Here is a 23523-nt window from a genome sequence, read left to right on the forward strand (position 1 = left end):
CAAGTTTCTAGGACAAACGGTCCATTAGTTAGTAAAAGGGGGCGTGGCTAATAAAAAGGGCGAGAATTTATGAATTATTGTTATGTAGAACTGAAAAGTGATGAACCATCATCATGCATGACAAGTTTGAGGCAGATTGGACAATTAGTGGAGCGGCTAAGTGCTCATTTTTGCCAGAATCTTTCAGTTTATGATACAAGCGTGAAAATTGGCATGAACACTCTCCATGGGTCACTTAACAAGAAAATTGTCCGAGACATTTGAAATTTTAAGATGGCGGCCATTTTTCAAGATGGCCGACACCTAAGTGGAGCAGTTAAGTGATATAATGGTTTATTTGGTGATACAAGCATAAAAATTGGCATGAGCAGTCTCTGCTGGTCACTTGACAATAACCCACCCACAGTTACTTGAAATTCCAAGATGGCGGCCATTTTTCAAGATGGCCGACACCTTAGTGGAGCAATTGAATGATATAATGGTTTATTTGGTGATACAATCATAAAAATTGGCCTGAGCAGTCTCCATGGGTCACTTAACAAGAAAATTGTCTGAGACATTTGAAAGTGTAAGATGGCAGCCATTTTTCAAGATGGCCGACACCTTAGTGGAGCAATTAAATTATATAATGGTTTATTTGGTGATACAAGCATAAAAATTGGCATGAGCAGTATCTGTGGGTCACTTCACAACAACCCACCCACAGTTACTTGAAATTCCAAGATGGCGGCCATTTTCAAGATGGCCGACACCTTAGTGGAGCAATTGAATGATATAATGGTTTATTTGGTGATACAAGCATAAAAATTGGCATGAGCAGTATCTGTAGGTCACTTGACAATAAGCAACGCACAGTTACTTGAAATTCCAAGATAGCGGCCATTTTTCAAGATGGCCGACACCTTAGTGGAGCAGTTAAGTGATACAATGGTTTATTGGGTCATATACGCATAAAAACTGGCATGAGCAGTATCTGTGGGTCACTTGACAATAAGCCAGCCACAGCTACTTGAAATTTCAAGGCGGCAATTTTTTTTTTCAGGATGACTGCCGCCTGCCATGTGGGCCTTTAAATTGCAATAGGCCACCCACAGTTACTTGGGTTGACAAAAAAACACTCCCAGCCACTTGAAATTTCTATTTTCAAGATGGCTGCCCCCTGGATCCTCAAAAGATAAATTTTCTCAGAGAAATGTATTGGGTTTTAGATTATTCTGGAAAACAAGTTTTAACACATCATAATACAGTTGTTTTGATTTGTTGATCATAGACAGATTAGACAAGGGTGAGTGTCTGCACTACCAGGGCACACTGGTGATATATGACTGCTGTTAAACTCAGAGTGGGGTTCAGTGTCAGCCAATTGTCAGTTAAAGTTAGTCAAAGAAGAGACGACAACTATGAGTAGTTTTAGTTAACCGGGTGGTGTACAGATCGTACAGGGTAAAAATGGCATTGGATGAACAATTGGACTAAGTGTAGGGTTAAGGCATGAACTTAGTTGTATCCCATACATCAAAGTGCTTATTAAAAAGTGGTAAAAGGCTAAACCCTTGGCCTCTGCCTTTGAATTTGCTGCAGACGTTGCAGAAGCAATCATAACAGTTGAGAAAACAAACAGCAGGACACCAAGATCATACTGGTTATGATACCATTGCCACAAATGTTCCATATTTTCATAAAATAAATGCTCTGCCTATCTTACGTAGTCCAACCCGAATAGATGAAGGTGATGGCATAGAAAGCACATTGACAAGAAACAGAGCAAAATATCATTCAAGCTGTAAACTTATGTTCAACAACACACAGCTGGAAAGGGCACAAAAAAAGGCATCCACTGCTGCTAAAGACACTGAAGATACCAAAGATACCCATGTCAAGAGGTCAAGAAGATCCCAGACTTCTTATGAGGCTGGATATGTGTGGGGACAGGCATTGAACAGACACCCACAAATGCCGAGCCCGTCCGACTGGGGATGGGTTAAACAGGACAAGGAGTGGAAAGTCTTCTGGACTCCACTTCCACCTATTGCGGAGAGTTGTTGGGAGTTGACAAAATGTGGGTGCACCAAGGCTTGTACTGGAAAGTGTAAGTGCTACAGATATGGACTCAGTTGCCCCTGCTAGAACTTATTTGCTTGTTTCTTTTGCCAGTGTTATTCCTTGTTGTCCTTTGTGTTTTCAAGTGTAGGCCTATGGCTCGGCTTCCCCTCGCCACATCAGCGCATTATGTTCTATTTTGTCACCAGCCTATTACTGTGACATGTTCAGTTTTTACTTTGTAGCATTGCTTTCACATTTTCAGTTTAGTTCCCTAGTATAGTTTCAGATACTGTTTGTCATGGTTCCGTGTCAGCCAGAGCTGCTGTTGCCTCTGGATCTGTCATTATTGCCATTCAGTATTAACCATTGCTCAATTAAAATTGCTCAAGTTCAGCACCACAACTGTGTTTCCCCACTGCTTAGTATTTATTTGGCATGTTTAATGGCAGTAGTAATGGCAGTAGTAATGGTTAGTTATAAAAAAAGTAATTAAAAAAAGTAATTACAAAGCCCTCATGGTAAGGGAGCATGTGTACTTCGGTGAACCCGGAGCTACGCCGGTGGGAGGGAACTCCTGTCAGGTTTTACCAAACTGGACAGGTCGTGGGCAAGGATTTAGACAAAGCACAGTCAAACAACCTCCCTTGAGGAACCCAATACATTTCTATGAGAAAATTCATAATTTAAAGGCCCACATGGCAGGCGGCAGTCATCCTGAAAAAAAAAATTGCCGCCTTGAAATTTCAAGTAGCTGTGGCTGGCTTATTGTCAAGTGACCCACAGATACTGCTCATGCCAGTTTTTATGCGTATATGACCCAATAAACCATTGTATCACTTAACTGCTCCACTAAGGTGTCGGCCATCTTGAAAAATGGCCGCTATCTTGGAATTTCAAGTAACTGTGCGTTGCTTATTGTCAAGTGACCTACAGATACTGCTCATGCCAATTTTTATGCTTGTATCACCAAATAAACCATTATATCATTCAATTGCTCCACTAAGGTGTCGGCCATCTTGAAAAATGGCCGACATCTTGGAATTTCAAGTAACTGTGGGTGGGTTATTGTGAAGTGACCCACAGATACTGCTCATGCCAATTTTTATGCTTGTACCACCAATAGACCATTATATAATTTAATTGCGCCACTATGGTGTCGGCCATCTTGAAAAATGGCCGCCATCTTACAATTTCAAATGTCTCGGACAATTTTCTTGTTAAGTGACCCATGGAGACTGCTCATGCCAATTTTTTTTGCTTGTAGCACCAAATAAACCATTATATCATTCAATTGCTCCACTAAGGTGTCGGCCATCTTGAAAAATGGCCGCCATCTTGGAATTTCAAGTAACTGTGGGTGGGTTATTGTCAAGTGACCAACACAGACTGCTCATGCCAATTTGAATGCTTGTATCACCAAATAAACCATTATATCACTTAACTGCTCCACTTAGATGTCGGCCATCTTGAAAAATGGCCGCCATCTTAAAATTTTAAATGTCTCGGACAATTTTCTTGTCAAGTGACCCATGGAGAGTGTTCATGCCAATTTTCACGCTTGTATCATAAACTGAAAGATTATATCACTTAGCCGCTCCACTAAATGTATGGTCAAGTTATAAGGTCTCGTGTTTTATGAAGAAAGCCATGTCTGTTTACTTAGAGTAAACTGACAGTTATCAGTTAGAATGTCTGTGTTGGAGGAGGGAGGGGGGGGCTTTGGTAGCTAAGCAACCATGTGGCCAGGTGGAGTCGACCAATCAGAGCAGAGCAATCAACTGAAATTAACTGACGATGGAGACAGTTCCATCAAAGTGAGCAGACAGAGGTCGACAAACTTGAAATTCTGGCCTCGAACAGAAAGCATTTTCGGCAAAACCATAATACCTATCATTGATCCGACTTTACTTTGAGCGTCCTGAGTTCTCCCTGAACATCTCCATGTGTTTTTTTTTAAGAAAAATGAAAAAATAGCTTTGTTAGAGCGATTTTAAAAAACTGTTAAATTTTTTTTTTGAGAAATCTTCCTTCATTTTTAATATGGGAGCCGATGCGGCAGTTGGTGCATTTTGTTTGAGCATCTGTGCGTCCTGCGCACGGTCGGTTTGATACCTTTTTTGTGTATGTGCGGCCAAAACTCTGGGAGGAGATGTCGACCGAAAAATGACACGGAAGAAACGTAAGAATAAGAATAAGCCCACGGAATAACAATTAGTGTGCTTTTGCAAGCAAGCACACAAAACTAGAAAATTTCTAAAGAAATTTTGATTGTGTGCTTGCCTCTGGACCGTGACTCTCGTGGCTTATCAAAAGGGGCAGGGATTAAACAGGGACTTTCTGCTGAATACACTGACACCTCATACAAGTCTCTAGGACAAACGGTTCACTAGTTAGTAAAAGGGGGCGTGGCTAATAAAAAGGGGCGGGGTAATCAATCACCAGTTAAACAGGGACTCTATGCCGAGTAATCTGACACCTTATACAAGTTTCTAGGACAAACGGTTCATTGGTTATGAAAGGGGGCGTGGCTAATCAAAAAGGGCGGGAATTTATGAAATATTGTTATGTATAAGTGGTCAGTGATGAACCATCATCATGCTTGGCAAGTTTGAGGCAGATTGGACAATGTATGGTCAAGTTATAAGGTCTCATGTTTTATGAAAATAACACCATGTCTGTTTACTTAGAGTAAACTGACAGTTATCAGTTAGAATGTCTGTGTTGGAGGAGGGAGGGGGGAGGGGGGGGCTTTGGTAGCTAAGCAACCAGGTGGCCAGGTGGAGTCGACCAATCAGAGCAGAGCAATCAACTGAAATTAACTGCTGTTGGAGACAGTTCCGCAGACAGAGGTGGACAAACTGAAATTTCTGGCCTCGAACAGAAAGCATTTTTGACAAAACCATAATACCTATCATTGATCCGACTTCACTTTGAGCGTCCTGAGTTCTTCCTGAACATCTACATATGTTTTTTTTTAAGAAAGCTGAAAAAATTGCTTTGTTAGAGCGATTTTAAAAAACGGTTAAATTTTTTTTTTTGAGAAGTCTTCCTGCATTTTTAATATGGGAGCCAATGAGGCAGTTGGTGCGTTTTGTTTGTGCATCTGTGCGTCCTGCGCCCAAACTATAACTCTGACAGCTTTACCAGAGGATTGTGAGTGAGAGGACAAATTTTCCTACGTTTCTATGTATAAATTATTTCTGTAGAGTGAAATTTGCGGCCTGGAGCACAGTTTTCAAATTTATTTTTTGACAATTCGTTCTCTCCCTCTACCCTCTGTTTGATGACATCACCACTCTAGACTCTCCATAGGGTTACATTGGGGGGATTTTTTGACGTGTTTTTGCCCAATAATTTGAAAACCGTTTGTCGAAACCCTTAGAAAAGTCATAGCACACTTGTCATGGCCGACCCGGTCGATTTGATACCTTTTTTGTGTATGTGCAACAAAAACTCTGGGAGGAGTAGTCGACCGAAAAACAACACGGAAGAAACGGAAGAATAATCAAATTAAGCCCGGTGAATAGTAGTTAGTGTGCTTTTGCAAGCAAGCACACAAAACTAGAAAATTTCTAAAGAAATTTTGATTTGTGTGTTTGATTGTGACATTCTAACTGACAGTTATCAGTTAGAATGTCTGTGTTGGAGGAGGGAGGGGGGAGGGGGGAGGCTTTGGTAGCTAAGCAACCACGAAAATAATAAACCACAAAACCACAAAAATAATAATAAAAATAGTCCCGGTGAATAGTAGTTAGTGTGCTTTTGCAAGCAAGCACACAAAATAAGCCCGAGGAATAACAATTAGTGTGCTTTTGCAAGCAAGCACACAAAATAAGCCCGGTGAATAGTAGTTAGTGTGCTTTTGCAAGCAAGCACACAAAATAAAAATAGTCCCGGTGAATAGTAGTTAGTGTGCTTTTGCAAGCAAGCACACAAAATAAGAAGAAATCCACAGTATAACAGTAGTGCTCGGGGCTTCGCCCCGAGGGACTACTACTGGTCCCTACAGCTATTGCTGTATGGGACCAGTGCTCGGTGCGATTGCCTCGAGGCCCTAATTAAATAATACCGTATTTCCTCAAATAGTAGTTGGGGCTTCTGTTAATAAAATCAGTTTGGGACCAGGCTAATAATAGGGGCAGGCTATTATTTGAAGGAGGCTTTTATTAAAAAAAGAAAATCAGAGCAGCTCTGACCGGCACTTTTTAGAGTGTTATACACAGCGCATTGTAACCAGTTTCCCGGATGTCGGCCATATTGGAAGTACTCGGATGTAAACAAACAATGAACAGCACGCTGAATGTTCATTTTAAGCAGGATTTAAAATGTCTAAACTACTAAAAAGCCCAGAAGAACGTGCGTAAATGGCTTGACTTTACAGAGAGTGACTAGGACAGGACTAGGACTACTACAGTACTAACTCGTGTGGCGAAACTTCAAAATACAGGTGTTGTGTGGAAATCTGTTACTTTCAAATTACGCCGGGTTTCCACTGGATGCGTGACGACTCCGAAAGGGGTCCGTCTGCAACGGCTGCGTATCTACGCAGTCCGTCAACACCCACCGGATCCGTCTGTGTCGGAGCTGTTGCGGACAGCAGAGTCCCGAGGACGCACGAGATCTCGCAAATTCACGCCTAATCAATTGATATAACTGGAAGATAATCAACATCTCCTCGTTAATGACTGGAGACAAATCCAGCGACTCCGTCTTAACGAGCGCTAACGAGGTCGGCCGGCTTGCTAACAAGAGCCTCTTGTTAACAAGCCTTAGTGATCTCTGTTTGTTTACAACAAGCACCGGAGTGAGCGGTGTCAGTGGGGTGAAAAGATGAGTGAAAACCTCTAACCTGTTGATTTCAGGTCTTCAAGTTATGAAATACGATCCGCCGTGAACCCGAGGTACTTTATTTTGAAAATATACCGGATGTTTTGTTTTGTGTCTGTGCACGACTTCCTGTCCCGAACGATCTGTTCTGTGCTGAATTTATGCGCCGTGCTCCGTCGTCCGACAAAAATAGAAGCTCTGCGCAAGTGTTGCGAGGGCTGTCAGATGGCCATGCGTTGTCGGACTCATTACGCAGCGGATCTGCAGTTGGTGGAATCTCACACATTGATTATAATGGGTGCGTATCGGCTCCGACGACGGATCTGCAGCCGTTACGCATCCAGTGGAATCCAGGGGTTATGTTTCCTGAATGGTGTTCTCTGTAGCATCACCTCCGCGGTTGGAGTTAGGATTTAAGTTTAAGGTTAGGCCTTGTAGAGATAACTGTTTGGGGTTAAGGTATACTTGGGCTCATGTTAACAACTTAAAGGAGGACTGGTTGGGGTCAGGGGTCAGGTTGGTGCAGGTTAAGGTAAGGGGTACACAAATCGATGGGGGAACAGACTTTGACATAACACAGGTAAGACACCCGGCTTATAAAAGAGGCCGGCTTTTATTTACTAAAAAATGTTTTTTCACCCGGTTACTAAATGAGGCCGGTCATTAATAGGGGCCCGGCTTTAAATTGAGGAAATACGGTAATAATAATTAATCAACCTGCACTGTGGCACTGGTCATATATATATTATTTTTTTGTTGTGGCTTTGGTAAGTGCCAATATGTCAAGAAGCAGGAAACAAATGCAGGTCTTTGCTGTGGTGTGTCAGTAGTCCTATATTTGCACAATGCACGCAGAGCAGGTGCTCATTAAAACATAAGCCAAAGATAATTCTGGGCATATTTGGAACTTTATAGTCCTCAGTGACCAGTGGCACAGTGCTGGTTGATGTTGTCTCTTGATTCAGCCCATTAAGGAAAACTCCGTCCAGATGCTTAGTGGGAAAGATAAGGTCTCTTTCTATGGCTGCTGGCAGATGGTAGACCCTTTTCACTTCATTTAACACTGCTTCACTTTAGCTTTCCCTCACTGATTTCACCAATTTTACCCATTTCAGCAAAACACTGCTTGTGAGATTTGTCAACAAAGTCAAAGGTTTAGATTTGAATCCTTGTCAATTAATTAATCTGTCCCCCTTTGAGGCAAATCTGTGATTTGTGATTGGGCTATATATATAAAATTGATTTGATTTGATTTGATTTGCTGTAATGGTTTGAATATCCATGCATTATTGATACACCTCGAACTAAACCGTAGAGCATTTACACAGATGATGAGACTTTGACATGGGAGACAGTCAGTGCTGCTTCTTCAACAGCAATCTTTCTTTATTTTCCAAGTAGTCCACCATCTTGTGCTACATTGAAATATATAGGCTGCGGTCGAATAGTCAAATTTGCTTAGGAACCTTCCTAACTGAGTGAAATGACCCGGAAGTATTATCGTAGCCGCCATGATAAGAGCTGTTCGAATTCTCTAACTGTTAAGGAAAGGAGCTTCAATGCTTCCTTTAGTATCTCCTTTAGCATAGGATACACCGGATCATCCTTTACGAAAGGAAAGGAGGTAATGCCGTCCCACAATTCCTTGCGGTAGCAGCATATAAGGCCGACCGGTCACGAGAAGAAACGAACAAAATGACTGACAAATTTTTAGTTTTTTTAATTCTTAGCAATTTTATAGATTGTGTATATGTGAATACGATCTGACACATAATAATAAAGGTATGCTTTAAAAGCATAATAATAACATGTACAGTAGTGGCTTTGTAGCACTCAACGTTGTAAATGTGCCATGATTTATCAGTTTTCATTCAATCATACCTATTGGTATTTTGTCTATAAATATGAATGGACAGGTGCATGATCAACCTTTCTCAATGTGATCACCATTTTGTTTCACTTTTGTGACTGGCTTGGTCTATTATTCTTTTTTGTTACATTTCATTTCCAATCATGGTAATCGCCTAATATTCGTGAGAACGCTGATTTTTGTAGTCCATCTTCGGAAAATTGTAGTTTCACCACGACATTCTACGTCATCAACATTCGCCGTCGCGTGATGACGCAGACTAAGTGTAAGTGCAGTCAGATTCTCAAAACACTGTGATCGTCTTCTCCTAACTCCTCATGAATTCTCCTTCTCATCTTTCCTTGACCTCGTGACGTTTTCCATTGAGGTTAAGGAAAAGTGGTTAGGAAAGGACTTAGGAGCTGATTTTTTTGACTATTCGACCGTACCCATACACCAGGTTCAGTAATCAGGTTCAACTATGGGCCACTGGAGCACACCTTGTTTTTACACATGCTGTAGAGACACAGGCCTGTATGTTGTTGGTTATTTCATTTATTTTAGGAGAAAAGCTTCGAATGGCTCATAAATGGTCTTTGTTTTACTACGAGCCGGGAGATGAAATTGATTTGTTATTTGCACATGGCAGACAGTGTCCTGCTTCATTTATGGTTGTACACGGTCGCTCATAAAGTTGGAATATTTTTATTTTTTTTTACCTGTCAGTAAATACTACAGTGCTCATTCATTTATTTCACTGTTTCCATTGAGAAAACAGACATCACAAATGTATTGAAAATAACTTAATGTTACAGAGCAAGACCATAGACTGTATATAGATAATGGACGTAGTCACCGTGACATCACCCATTGGTTTGTGGCCCGTTGGAAGCCTCGAGTTCAGCGTTACACTCGCCATCATCTTGCGTCGCCATCTTGCGTCGCCATCTTGTTTCTGATACGGGGAGCAGACCATATCTGGACTGTGGAGGAGGAGAGGGATCTGATCACTGACTACAGCCTCTCTACACCTCAAACTGACTGAGAGAAGCTGCTGCTAATTCATGTTGTTTTCAGGATGTTTGTTTTGGCTAGCAACAAACAAAAACAAAATGTTCGTTACTGACCTCAGAAAACTGAACAGCGACTCCTTGGAGTGTCTAAGTCCAACCAAACGCTGGAAAATAAATTTTTTATCAAGTCAAGTCATAGTTTATTTATAGAGCACATTTAAAAACAACCTCATATAGTTGTTAATAAAAACAATGAAAGCAATAAAATACTAAAAACAGTAAAACAATAAAATTGTAATAAAAACTCAATCTAAAAACAGAGTTAGAGTAAAAAAAGAAAATAAAAGAGTAAAAATGTAAAAAAGCCAAGGATTCTTGCCTAGCTGGGACTGAACGCCAAGGAGAATAAATAGGTTTTTAATAATGTGTTTAAGTGCTCAACAGACTGTGCATCTCTGACCTGGAGAGGTTGGCTGTTCCACAGAGAAGACTCCCCACGAGTCCAGAGTCTGGACCGCGGTACAACCAGCAGCAGCTGTTAGACCACCTAAGTGCTCTGGAAGTACTGTGGGGTTTTAAAAGCTCTGATGAATAAGACAGTGCCAGACCATTTAAGCACTTAAAAACAATTAATAAAACCTTAAACTGGGTCCTAAAATGTAAAGGTAGCTAGTGCAAAGATGAAAGGATGGGGGTAATGTGATCACGCCGTTTCTTCCCAGTCAGCAGGCGGGCGGCTGCATTTTGGAGAACCTGTAAGAGACGCACTGCTGACTGGTCTAGACCAACAAACAAAGAATTACAGTAGTCTAGGCGTGATGTGATGAATGTGTGGATGACTCACTCAAAGTAATTCGTGGGGAGATAAGTGAACAAAATGTTCAAATAAACTGTCATTAGGTGAAAATACAGTGAAAGGATCAAAATTATGAGACACAATCGGTAAACATCTTTTTTTAAATGATATGCAACGTTTACTTTATTGACATGTTGCTGTTGATACGCATTGTTCTGCTTCTCTCCAAATGACAGCTCGACTTATTAGTCACCTATCAATCAAAGGTAGCCACGCCCCAAATCATATGATTCTTCTTCTCCCATTTTCTTCTAAATGGGGCCATTATTTACACAATTAACATCAAACTATCTTAAAGAAGATTTTTTTCTAGTGATTGAGACTATAGTGTTGTCCAAAAAAACATTTCTGAGGTAATAAATCAATTGAGAAGTTTTGTATTGAGATTGATGGACCCAAATGCTTCTGCAGCCGCCGTTAGCATCTCCTGTTGGAATTTTTGGTAGAATGCAGCTTAAGTCACCCATTTTACGTCACTGCTCAGACCTAGAGGTTGCCGTCTGAGCCAGACCTATGTCCACAGTGCCAAGTACTAATTTTTTTATTATACATGTTTTATTATGTTGTCATTAAGTTACTCTCAGCTTCCACCTATGGGTGCCACCAGGAGTTCTAGCTTGAGACATACAAACATACATATCATTTTTATTTTTATTATTTTAATTCACAACAGTGAAATCCTTCAGTAGAAACGGCACATAATTACATTTTTACAGTTTCACATGTATTGGATTACCTCACTTGATACAAATCATAGACTGCATGTTTGCACATACATTATCATTAGCTTATAAATTCTACAAATAGTCTCACCCAAGCTTTTTTTTACCCCTTTGATAATGTCCGAGCGGAGGTGAGACACCTACGGAAAGTGCTTTGTCATCGACTAAACATGGAAAAACACCAGGTCCAGATGTTGTTCAATAACGAGTTCATGCCTGATCACATGACCATGAAGCAGGTATGGCTGTCACACTGGTTTGGCAAGGCCAAACCGCTAGTCCTTCACTACACCATCAAGGACAAAAGGACCAGATAGGACATGGACAGGTTTTCACTCTGAGGACAGCTGTACATATGTTGTATAATACATATTCTATAGTAAATAGTGTTTGTGTACATATACATATGTTCCCTGTTTTGTATTTTTGAAAATACATTTTAAATGGGATAGAGGCAGATTAGGCTACATTGGTAGAGCGGCTGCCTACTGGTCGGATGGTTGGTAGTTCGATCCCTGACCATGGCAGCCTACATGTAAATGGTAAATGGGGTGCACTTATATAGTGCTTTTGTCCAAAGCGCTTTACACTACACACTACGCTCATTCACGCATTCACACACATTCATACTGTTAACCGAGGCTACCAGGGCACACTGGTGCCACCTGCCACCATTGGGAATTCATTCACACACTGATGAACGCAGCATCAGGGGCAATTTGGGGTTCAGTATCTTGCTCAAGGATACTTCTACATGTAGCTGCCATGCTCGGGGATCGTACCACCAACCTTCCGGTTACTGGATGAACGCTCTACCAACTGAGCCATAGCGCCAAAGTATCATGTCAAAGTATCCTTGAGAAAGATACTGAAGCTCAAATTGTTCCCGATGCTGCGTTCATTGGTGTGTGAATGAATTCCCAATGGTGGCAGGTGGCACCGTTTAGGGTAACCTCTGCCACCAGTATGAATGTGTGTGTGAATGGGTGAATGAGCACAGTCTGTAATGTAAAGCGCTTTGAGTGGTCACAAAGCAACTAGAAAAGCGCTATATAAGTGCAGGTCCATTTACCATTTAATTTCCATTTTTTTCTCTCTCCCTGTACATGTTCCCAGATGGACATCACACAAGCTCATTCAACTTATTACAGTTGGATGAGCTTGTGTGGCAAGCTGAATGTCTGAAGTGTAAACAAGCCAAATGTTCACCACTGACCATCCAGAGCCTGTCTGAGTATAAATCTGCGTAATTTAACTTGAAAATTGGCTAGAAAAAGCATACAGCATTGTTATTTTTATTATTATTATTATCAAAATAGTCTGTCTGAAAAGCCTCCTCAACTGCTCTCAGCACTTCACTTTTCCTCAAGCATTTGAACGCAAATGAGACTGAGCTTTTTCAATTGAAGCAGAAAAAGAAAAAAAACTTTATCAGAAAGGCTTGATGTTTGAAGTGTGGAGTTGCACTCTCAACAAGGCTTTTCAAAAGTCTATTTGTTATACATGAGTAAGCACACATTTCCCATGCTAATTTTGTGCACCGCACTTCATCTCTCACCCGCCGAGTGCAGGAATAGTAAACTGTTGACCTGATGACTCCAGATGCCAGACGGGGCCCGTCCCTGATTGGGCTCCACGGTGCTTCAATCAGCTTAATTGGCCAGGACTATAGTATCAGTGAGAGTAGTGAATGAGAGGGGAATACTGGAATTGGAAAAAAATAATAAACGCTGGATCGTGCATGCCTCATTATATGTTGATTGACATGTCTGCAGGGGGGTGGGTTGAGGGTAGGGTATGAAGAACTGCAGATCTCAAAAGAAAACAAAACAAGTTTGATGTAGCTCTGACTTTGGATACATGTTTGGATTTTGTTGATATTGTCGGTGACAGTAGCAGATACACTTTATGTGTTATGTATATATTAACTATTGTGTCTTGGGCTATTTTGTCCATTTTTGAATCCTTTTCATCCTGCCTGTATACACCACTTAAAAAAATGTTTAAATGAGTTTTTCAGCACAACCTCACCTATATCAACATTTTGAACCAAAAAGAAGCAGAAAAACCAACATAAATGTGATAAGCTGTGAACAGCTGTACATATGCATTTGTTTTGACTACACTAATTAAGATTTAAAAACTAGGCGCCAACTTTACTAATTGCAGCAACAAAAAACATAGCAAGCCAACTAATATTTGAATTATTTGGAAACATCCTACTCCCAGCGGTCCAAAGCGACTGTGCCAGCGGTGCAAACACCAACACTCCCTTAATTCAGGGCTGTCTTGGCAGCAAGGCTAACCTAAATTAGCTACAGACCAGAGAAACAGTTAGCGGTTAGCTTTACTGTGGCAACAAGTTGATATTAAATTTGCCAGACTTCTTTCTGTGGACTGAATGTGGTCCTCCAGAACTGATGAGTACTTCATCCATTGCAATGGTCTGCTATACAATAAACAACAAAAAAGAAGTATCCAACAAATCTGTGTAACAACAGTTGCTGTGCCAAACGTGTTAGCTAATGGATGTCTGTTCACAAATCTTGCAGACATGGATCAACAGAAGCATTCATTTTGAGCCATGTTCTTATCTTCTGATACGTATTTACTCTCCGTTTAGCTGTATTTTGGTCTCGTTAGCTGTTAAATACTCCTCTATTTTAACCCTCTGGAGTCTCCAAAAGCTCCAAATCATGACTTCTTCATCACATCCAGACTATAAAACAAAGCAGCGTGGAGCCCTACTGTAAATTTACCTCTAAAGTTCTGGCTGTAAGCTCCATGAGGCCAGTTTCAGTTTGATGATGATATACCAAGTAAAACTGGAGACAAGCTCAAATTTATTTAGTATAAAATGATAGAACTGGATGTAACCCTCTTATGTGTTTTATTTGCAAACTTTGTTCACATTTACTACGTTTAAAATTCTTGACTGAGCATTATAGTGTTTTGAAAGTAAAGAAAAAAGATTAAAAATCACATTTTATGTTATTATAAAAGACAAAATGACCAAAAAAAGACACAAAATGACAAAAAAAAGACACAAAAAGACACAAAATGACTAAAAGAAGACACAAAATGACCAAAAAAAGGCACAAAATAACTAAAAAAGACACTAAAAGACACAAAATGACCAAAAAAGACACACAAAAAAGACAGAAAAAATTGTTAAGCTAAATGCACAAGACACAAATAAAATACAGTCAGACAGGTTTTTCTTTCTTTCTTTTTGGTTCAAGATGTTGATCCAGTAAGTCAGAATAAAAAAAAAATATATATTATTAGGTCATAGGTGAGGTTGTGCTGAAAAAAATATACCAAAGACTCCATGGAGTTAACAAGCTGATATCTAGCTTTATGTTTTGTGTACTGCGAATGGTAAACCTCAGGAAAATGGTTTTCAGAATAACTCGGCGAAGAAACTTTCAAGAACTTTTCGAGAACTGCAGTGAATAACTAAAAGTTAGTCAAACCAAGTAAGAAGATAATCAGTATTCACTGTAAAAAAAGTCTGTAAATTTTAAGGTGAAAAACTGCTAAACCATGACAGTAAAAGACCATAAATTCTCTCCAGTTCCAACCAGAGCAGGGTGCGTCCCTCTCTACCTTTAAAAACCTCCTGAAGACCCAGCTCTTCAGAGAGCATCTTCTCTCCTAGCACCACACGATAATTCTACTCCTTAAAGCAGTGGTCGCCAACCCGTCGATCGCGATCGATTGGTCGATCTTTGAAACATTTACTGTAGATCCCAAAAATAATAGAGAAATGATTACACAAATACATTATGGCTGATTAATGTTCAGTTTTGCAAACGCCTCTCTTTTCTCTCTATCTTATCCGATCCAGTCCTTGTATTTTTGGAGCGTAACAGGCAGCATTAAATTGACCAATAATATCAAAGAAGGATACTGGCACATTAACTGTCGCAAAATAACAATATACGGCAATGTTGTCAGCTAGCATGGCGGAGGCTCCGAGAAAGAAATCGAAAACGTATCATTTCCATGAGGAATGGGAAGAGGAATTTCTTTTCACCATGGTGAAAGACAAGTATGTTTGTATGCTGTGCCACCAAACTCTAGCGCTGTCTAAAAGAGGAAACCTGGAGCGGCACCACAACACCAACCACGACAAATTCAAAGACAGTTTCCCCGGCAAGAGCGCAATCCGCGCTAGGAAAGTTGCTGAGCTGAAAGCGGGGTTGAAGGCCCAGCAGTCGCTTTTCACAAAACCTGCTACTCAAAATAAGGCCGTAACTGAAGCTTCATTCCGTATTAGTCACCTTTTGGCTAAACACAAGAAGCCTTTTACAGATGGTGATTTATTCAAGGAGGCAATGGCCATCACTGCAGAGACGGTTTTCAACGGCTTCAAAAACAAAGACGACATCAAAACTGCGCTCCGCAGTGTCCAGCTTGGGCCCAATACAGTGGCGAGGAGGGTCGAGGAAATGTCAGGGGACGTGGATCGACAAGTGCTAAAAGACTTGTCACACTGTGAATATTTTTCACTACAGTTTGATGAATCCCTGGATGTAATGGACACAGCTCAGCTTGTTGTATTTGTTAGGATGGCGTTCCCGGACTCTACAACAAAAGAGGATCTCCTTACTCTTTTGCACTTAAAGGAGAGAACGAGAGGTGAGGATATTTACAACGCGTTTAAAAAATATGTTCGCGATAATGACATCCCGATTCACAAACTGGTGGCAATTACAACTGATGGAGCCCCAGCGATGCGTGGTGTGCGCGCTGGATTTATTGCTCTGTGTCGTAATGACCAGGATTTTCCTGACTTCGTGAATTACCACTGTGTCATTCACCAGCAGGCCTTGGCAGGGAAGGCCATGAACTTTTCTCAAGTGATGACTCTGGTGGTTAAACTGATCAACTCGATTAGAGCAAAAGCGCTTCAGCACCGCTTATTCAAGGCGTTATTGGATGAGCTCGATGCCGCGTACGGAGACCTACTCCTCCACGCTGATGTCCGGTGGTTGAGTCGCGGCAAAGTGCTGCAGCGATTTGTCGATTTGCTGCCCGAGATAAAGACTTTTCTGGAGACCAGGAACGAGGAGCATGAGGAGCTGTCAGATGATCAGTGGCTGCTGGACCTGGGGTTTCTGACAGACCTGACGCAAAACTGAACGCACTGAACAACGAGCTCCAGGGGAAAGACCGACACCTGCCCCACATGATAAGCGCAGTGAATGCGTTCAAGGCCAAGCTCGGTGTTTGGAACACACAGCTGAAAAACGGGAGGCTGACACACTTTCCCAACCTGGAGAAAATGTCACAGGCCATCGGTGACAAGGACGCTTTTCACCCTGAGCAGTACTGTGTTCACCTGGACAAAGTGGCAGCAGAGTTCAGTCGGCGTTTTGCTAAATTAGACGTCATGGAAGATGTTGCTGCATTCATCTTAAACCCATTCCTGACCATCGATGTGGAACAGGTATCAGGCAAATTTCAGCAGGTATTTGCTCTGTCTAGTGGGGTTGACATGGAGATGGTTGATTTGCAAAATGACATTGAGCTGAAAGCAAGAGCACGGGACAGTAACTTTTGGGGAATTGTCAGCAGGGAGAAGTTTCCCCTCCTCACCTCATGTGCACTAAGAGTGAGTGCCTACTTTGGGTCCACTTACCTCTGTGAAATGGCATTTTCACAGATGAAAATAATTAAATCAAAGTACAGGAGCCGCCTTACTGACAAACACCTCACAGACTGTCTCAGACTAGCTGTCAGTAGCTATGAGCCAAACTACAAAGCACTCACAGACAGTATTCAGTCACAGCCATCTCACTAACCTGGTTGAGTAACATGCCAGTTTTGACATCTGATGGAAATGTGAAAAGTGACGATACATAAGATGGTACATAACTGCACTGAGCTTATTTACACTGACTGAGAATTTTGTTAAAACACAATTACAGTTCTGCTTTAATAATGATAATACATTTTATTGATATATATTTTCTAAAATGCCGATGTTATGTAACTTGCATGAAGCTTGAGTGGATAAGCATAACACTGCATGTGATCTGTTCACTGTTAGTGTGTTTTGCGTGTGTGTGTGTGCGCGCCTTCTTACCTCATACAAAAGGAAATAGGCCACACCTTTATTTTTTGTGTTGGACATAAAGCTACTTGGCCTAATTGCATTGAGAATTTTGTTAGCATTACAGTTCTATTTTCTAAAATGCTGATATTAATGTGACTTGAATGAAGCTTCAGTGGATAAGCATAACACTTGAAATGATCTGCTTGTCTATCATAAACAAAGTACTGTCCTCATAAGTGGAAAATTCCACAAATTCCACATACCTTTTCTTTTTGTGTTAAAATGAAATTGAATAACTTAAAATTGAAGTTGATGTGTTAGAATTGAAGCTATGGCCAGTTTGATATGCTAGTTACAGTGTTTTCTTTGTTGCATTAATTTGAACGTTGGACCAAAGCATTTCATGTAATTGAAATACAATTAGCCTGAATAAAAGGCGTCAAGTTGGAAGTACAATCTGGGCTGTCTTTTTCTTTCAACACTTCAATGGGTAGATCTTGCCTCTCACCAAGGTGGAGGTCAGGGATCTTGGGCTTAAAAAGGTTGGAGACCACTGCCTTAGAGAATTGTCACTAGCACTTATTGATGCACTAATAGCTCTTTTTGCACGATACCTTAATTGTTTGCTTTTATTCTTCCTGTCAATCGCTTTGGATAAAAGTGTCTGCTAAATGACTAAATGTAAATATCAGCCAAAACAGAATTTTTACAGTGTGTTTTGTTTTAAAAATACATTACTCCACTGTAAAATTCACTGGCACATTGTGTGTAACAAAATTGTGGATTATTAAATCTAGAAATAAGCATGTTGTACGCTTAAAATCAGAAATTAACTCTTGAAACAAGATAAATTAAAGCTGCAAGCAGCGATGAACTGGCCCGAGCAGAGTGACCTGACAATGATTTGTTTCTTCTCAAGATAAAAAAAAAAACTTTAGATTTAGAAGTGTTAAGTGTTAAGATAACTTAACTGTTGTTTTAAGAGTTAATTTCTTATTTTGAGCGTACAACATGCTTATTTCTAGATTTAATAATCTTAATTTAAGAAATCTTGTCAAGTGAAATTATCTGTCCATGCAGCAAGATCATTTCCCTCAGATTTAGTGTTTTTATCTTGTTTTTAGGCACACCTTTTTTACAGTGTGATTTCAGCCAAGTCTGTTACACCTTCAGACATTTGTACTGTCACCTTCTCAAACTCCCCCATAATATAAAATACTCTGGTCAACACATAGAGCAACTGATAAAATGAAATTAAATGTATAATATGTCACAATTTATGTTCTGAAGAAGTAATTTTGAAGCAGGAGTAGACAGTAAGTAATCGATACTTTTGAGAATGAGTATCGTATCCGGGTAAAACGTTTTAGTATCTATACTTTTTTGAGTATTGATACTTGACAACCCTACTCTGCACTTGACAGCAACTCAGTTTAATGTGCCACAACAGGGACATGAAGATTCTGGCATATTTGAGGCACATCGTAAAATAGTTATTAAAGGAGTATCTATATTCATGTATGAAGTGACTAATCCTTTTTGTCCTTTTAGCCAGCTCAGGTTAGGTTGCAGAGGTGCCGACACACATTATAATAGGCACACGCAGAGATGCTCGTACTTCTGATATTTATTGAACAGAACTCTGGTTGACTTTCCTTAATTTCAATGCAAATTAAAATGATTCACTTAATGCGGTCCAAAACATTTGGTTTTCTTAGTGTGTATTCTAGTGCGTGAGTGCGGTCGGAAAACTGTAACACTTTAAAATAACTAACTAAGTGATGTTAATATATGGTTTACAGACCAATTATTAACCATTAAAAAGTGCTATACATATTTAATCTTTAAATGTTTTAAACTAATTTCTTAAAGGTATATGAATCATTTCAAAATCATTAACATACTTAATATGGTGTTAAAATGTTAAAATGAGTGCAACTAAAATTATTGATAAACTATTAGTTATAATTTAAGTGATTGTTAATGGTAAAGTAACTATAAATTTACATTAATGTACCATCTATTTGTCATTTTTAAATGATGTAGTTAGTTAAAAATTAATACATTATGTATTTACCATTCTAATTGGCCTATATATGGTTTATAAATGATGATTAAACATTAATAAACTGATAAATCTGTTTACCATTTATAAGGGTGGGTTATTGTAAAGTGTTACCAAAATAAATAGCCACCATGGGAGGAGCATTACATACGTCACCATCAGAATACAAATAAAATAAGTGTCTTTAATACCTTTAGAAGTTTTAAACTAGGTTGGCTCCATATTTTGTTCCTTTCCTTAATAATATTTCTTTCACAAATAAAATATAACATAATTAACTTAAAACAAGTTTACGTATTTTCTAATTAGATTGAAGTTTTCAATATGGCTCCAACAATGTAAGTTATCCAGTGCGTAATTTTGTAATTTTCGTAATTGCGTCTTCACCATGTTGTTTGTACATAGACATATGTCAAAGGTCTATATACTCCTGTTAAATATTTATTTCCATTTGTTCCCTTGTATTTTCTAGTTGTTCCTGTTTCAGTTACTGAGAGGCCTCTCCTACATCCACCAGAGGTACATCCTTCACCGCGACCTGAAACCACAAAACCTGCTCATCAGTGACACTGGAGAGCTCAAACTTGCTGACTTTGGTGAGTAGGCTGGACACTGATGCACTTATGCATTTTTGTCTATCTGTAAGAATGAATATCACCTCTGTGTTCAGCTCTGATATGAAGTCAGAGGAGGCAGAGTGATGAATTTATCAGTACTTATATGAAGACCATGAGATCAGAATCTTTTACAAATCTGTGGTTGGTTGTGATCTTCTTGGGATTTTCTTTGTAAATTTCAAAGTATTTTTCATGACTCATCTTGAGGGTTTGTTCTTTGTGGGTCGATATATAAATGTATTTGAACACGTGATTTGGGGTGAGCAGCTAATCTCACCCACTGTACAATATATAAATTACTAGACTATTCTGGCCTACAAAGTCTAACTGCAATAACTACCAAAAGGTAAAACTGAGAAAAACTGCTTTAAAGTTTTTTTAACATTTTTTTAACTGGCAAGCCAAACAGGTTATAGGTAGGTAAGTGATATGACACTTATTTGATATTTGATCTTTGACCCCAAAAATTTAGTTACTGCACCCTGGTTTTGCTGAAAAGGTTCTATAATGCTAAACAGAGTGCAGTGACAACAATGTTGTTGTCTTCTTTCATCTTTTATATTTTGTTTTCAGTGAATAAACATTTTCAGATTGATTTTGTTATAAGTGTATTTAAAGGTGTTTAACAATTCTATTCAAAGATTTGTGTATTTTAGACTTAGTTTTATAAATAAATGTTATATGTTAGTCTAAATATAATTGTATCTCTCTTTTGTACTTGACCACTATCTAGATAATAATTTCCCTTTCAAATAAACATATAATTTCTATTATTTTTATGTTTAAATTAGTATATGTATCCAAAGCCGACCGTGGTAAGTGCAATTACTGCTTGGTTTTGAGTTTGATTTTGTGGTTTTTAAGTAATTTTTTTCTCTGAAATAAAGCAAAGATAAAATCTTTAAAAACTTTTCACAAGATAAAACAGACATCAAGGAGTTCATTTTTAGTCATAACTCAATTTCGAACAAAAATGTAGTTACTGCAGTTAGACTTTGTAGGGCAGTAAACCATTAGCTAATAGGTAGTTAGAAGCCAACACTGTCCCATTGGGATCCTAATCAATGCAGCTGTAGTCCCAACCATTGTGCCCTTTAAAAGGCGTTTCAACTACAAGAAAGCAGACTGGAAAGGTTTCACCAACGAGCTGGAAGAGAAGATCAAAAATATAATACCAGTTAGCACAAACTATGACCAATTTGTTAACCTGGTGCTGAAAACTGCTCGGAATTGAAAATATACCTGGTCTTTCAAATGACTGTGCAGGACTCTATGACAACTATGTCAGCATGTTTGAATCAGATCCCTTCTCAGAGGAAACAACTGCCCAGGGCGAGAAGGTGATGAAAAGCATTGCCCAAGAGCGAAGCAAGACCTGGAACGCTCTTATTGAGTCCACAGACATGTCAAAGAACAGCAAGAAAGCATGGACACTTATTCACAAGCTACGGGGTGACCCTAAAGCAGCTCCTCAGCACCCATAAGTCACTGCCAACCATGTTGCCAACCAATTGCTTGAAAATGGAAAGAGTGGAAAGAGCATGAAAAAGATCAAGCTGAACCGCAAGAAATACACAGAGGACCCTGCTTTTACAGGACAGCTTACTATGGAAGAGCTGGAAGGGGGAATCACTACCCTCAAACCAGGAAAAGCAATTGGATTGGATAACATCGCAACCGAACAGATCAAGCACTTCGGTTACAGGGCCAAGACATGGCTCCTATAGCTCTACAATGAGTGCCTAACAACACACAATCTCCCGAACATCTGGAAAAAAGCCCACATTATAGCACTGCTGAAACCTGGGAAAGATCCACCCGCTCCCAAGAACTTCAGACAATCTCATTTTTGAGTCACATCTACAAACTCTTTGAACGTCTAATCCTCAACAGAATTGGCACCTTTGCTGACGAACACCTCATCCCTGAATATGCAGGTTTCCGCCCAGGCAAGTCGAAAACGAGTCAAGTACTCAACCTCACCCAGTACATCGAAGATGGTTATGAGGAAGGGATGGTAACTAGTGTGGTGTTTGTCGACGTCTCAGCTGCTTATGACACAGTCAACCACGGACGTCTCCTCAGCAAGGTCTCCCACAGGGAAGTGTGCTTGCACCACTTCTCTTCAACACCTATACCAACGACCAACCAAAAAGTGCAGACACCCATCGCTTCATCTATGCAGACAGTCTTGGCATAGGTGCACAAGCCACTGACTTCAAAATCGTGGAAGACAGACTCTCCAACACTCTGACAGAGATAACACCTTACTATAAAGAGAACCACCTACGTGCAAACCCATCTAAGACACAGGTGTGTGCCTTCCACCTACGAAATCGTGAAGCTAAGCACCAACTGAAGGTGTGCTGGTCAGGAACCTCCCTTGAACACTGTGAGCACCCAGTCTACCTAGGGGTAACCCTGGATAGATGCCTCTCTTTTAGGACCCACATTGAGAAGACTAAGTGTAAAGTGAGTGCGAGGAACAACATCATCCGCAAGCTCACTGGCACAACATGGGGTGCTAATCCACAGACTCTTAAGACAACCGCACTTGCTCTCTGCTACTCAGCTGCAGAGTATGCCTGCCCAGTATGGGAGCGAGCGATAAGGTAGTTAGAAGAGCAACACCTTAGTAAAAGCTGTTTGTTTGGATTTCGGCAACAATATATATATGTATTTTTTTTTCCAGTAAGAGTAAGGTTGAGATCTAATTTGTCAGTTTCACCCTTTCTCTCCTACTAATCTAACACCACAGATAGTCTTAAAAAGCAATTTTTAAGACTATCTTCAAATTTTATTGTGTTGTCTAATCCCAGAATCGTGGGATTCTTGGAGAAAGATCTGCCATATTAACTTTTTGGGCCCAGTATTGGTATCGTCTGTTGTTGCAACCATCTGTCCAACACTTTCGCCAAGATCACAATATCTTGACAACTAGTTGACCCCATGGCTTTTCTTTCCTTCACTGCAAAAACCAACTGACAAAAAATAAGAAATAAATAACTAGAATTAAGCAAATACATGCTCGAAACAAGTAAAATTATCTGCCAGTGTAGTGAGTACATTTTTCTATGTAAGAATTCTTTAAATAAGTAAAAAACATCTACGAAATGGAAAAACCCAATGATGGCTTGAAATAAATCAGAATATACTTATTTTGAGCAACTGTAGTAACATTAAAATAAGCCAGCAATACTTGAAACGAGCACGTTTTGGTGGTAGAAATGCTTTTGAAAAATCATTCAACCTACATGCAACTAAAACTCTCAATTGGAGCCAATAATTTAGGTACAGTTGCACAAAAAAGCTCACACTGTCAATCCTAAAAAGAAGTCTTTAAACAATAAGATAATTAGATAAGCACATAATAATAATAATAATAATAATTATTATTATTATTATTATTATTATTATTATTATTATTATTATTATTATTACTATTATATTATGTGTGTGTGTGTGTG

At 39.6% G+C, this 23523-nt stretch overlaps 1 protein-coding gene across 2 annotated transcripts in view; it reads left to right on the forward strand.

The window, feature by feature from the left end:
• The window catches only part of cdk14 (cyclin dependent kinase 14), a 296637-nt gene that overhangs the window by 134339 nt on the left and 138775 nt on the right, over positions 1-23523 (forward strand). For both annotated transcript variants that reach the window (XM_059338824.1, XM_059338825.1), the window contains one exon: positions 19912-20035. In XM_059338824.1, coding sequence (XP_059194807.1) covers positions 19912-20035 — 124 coding nt within the window. The remainder of the gene's footprint in view (positions 1-19911; positions 20036-23523) is intronic.

The sequence above is a fragment of the Centropristis striata genome, chromosome 8 (assembly GCF_030273125.1).
Source record: "Centropristis striata isolate RG_2023a ecotype Rhode Island chromosome 8, C.striata_1.0, whole genome shotgun sequence".
Classification (NCBI taxonomy): domain Eukaryota; kingdom Metazoa; phylum Chordata; class Actinopteri; order Perciformes; family Serranidae; genus Centropristis; species Centropristis striata.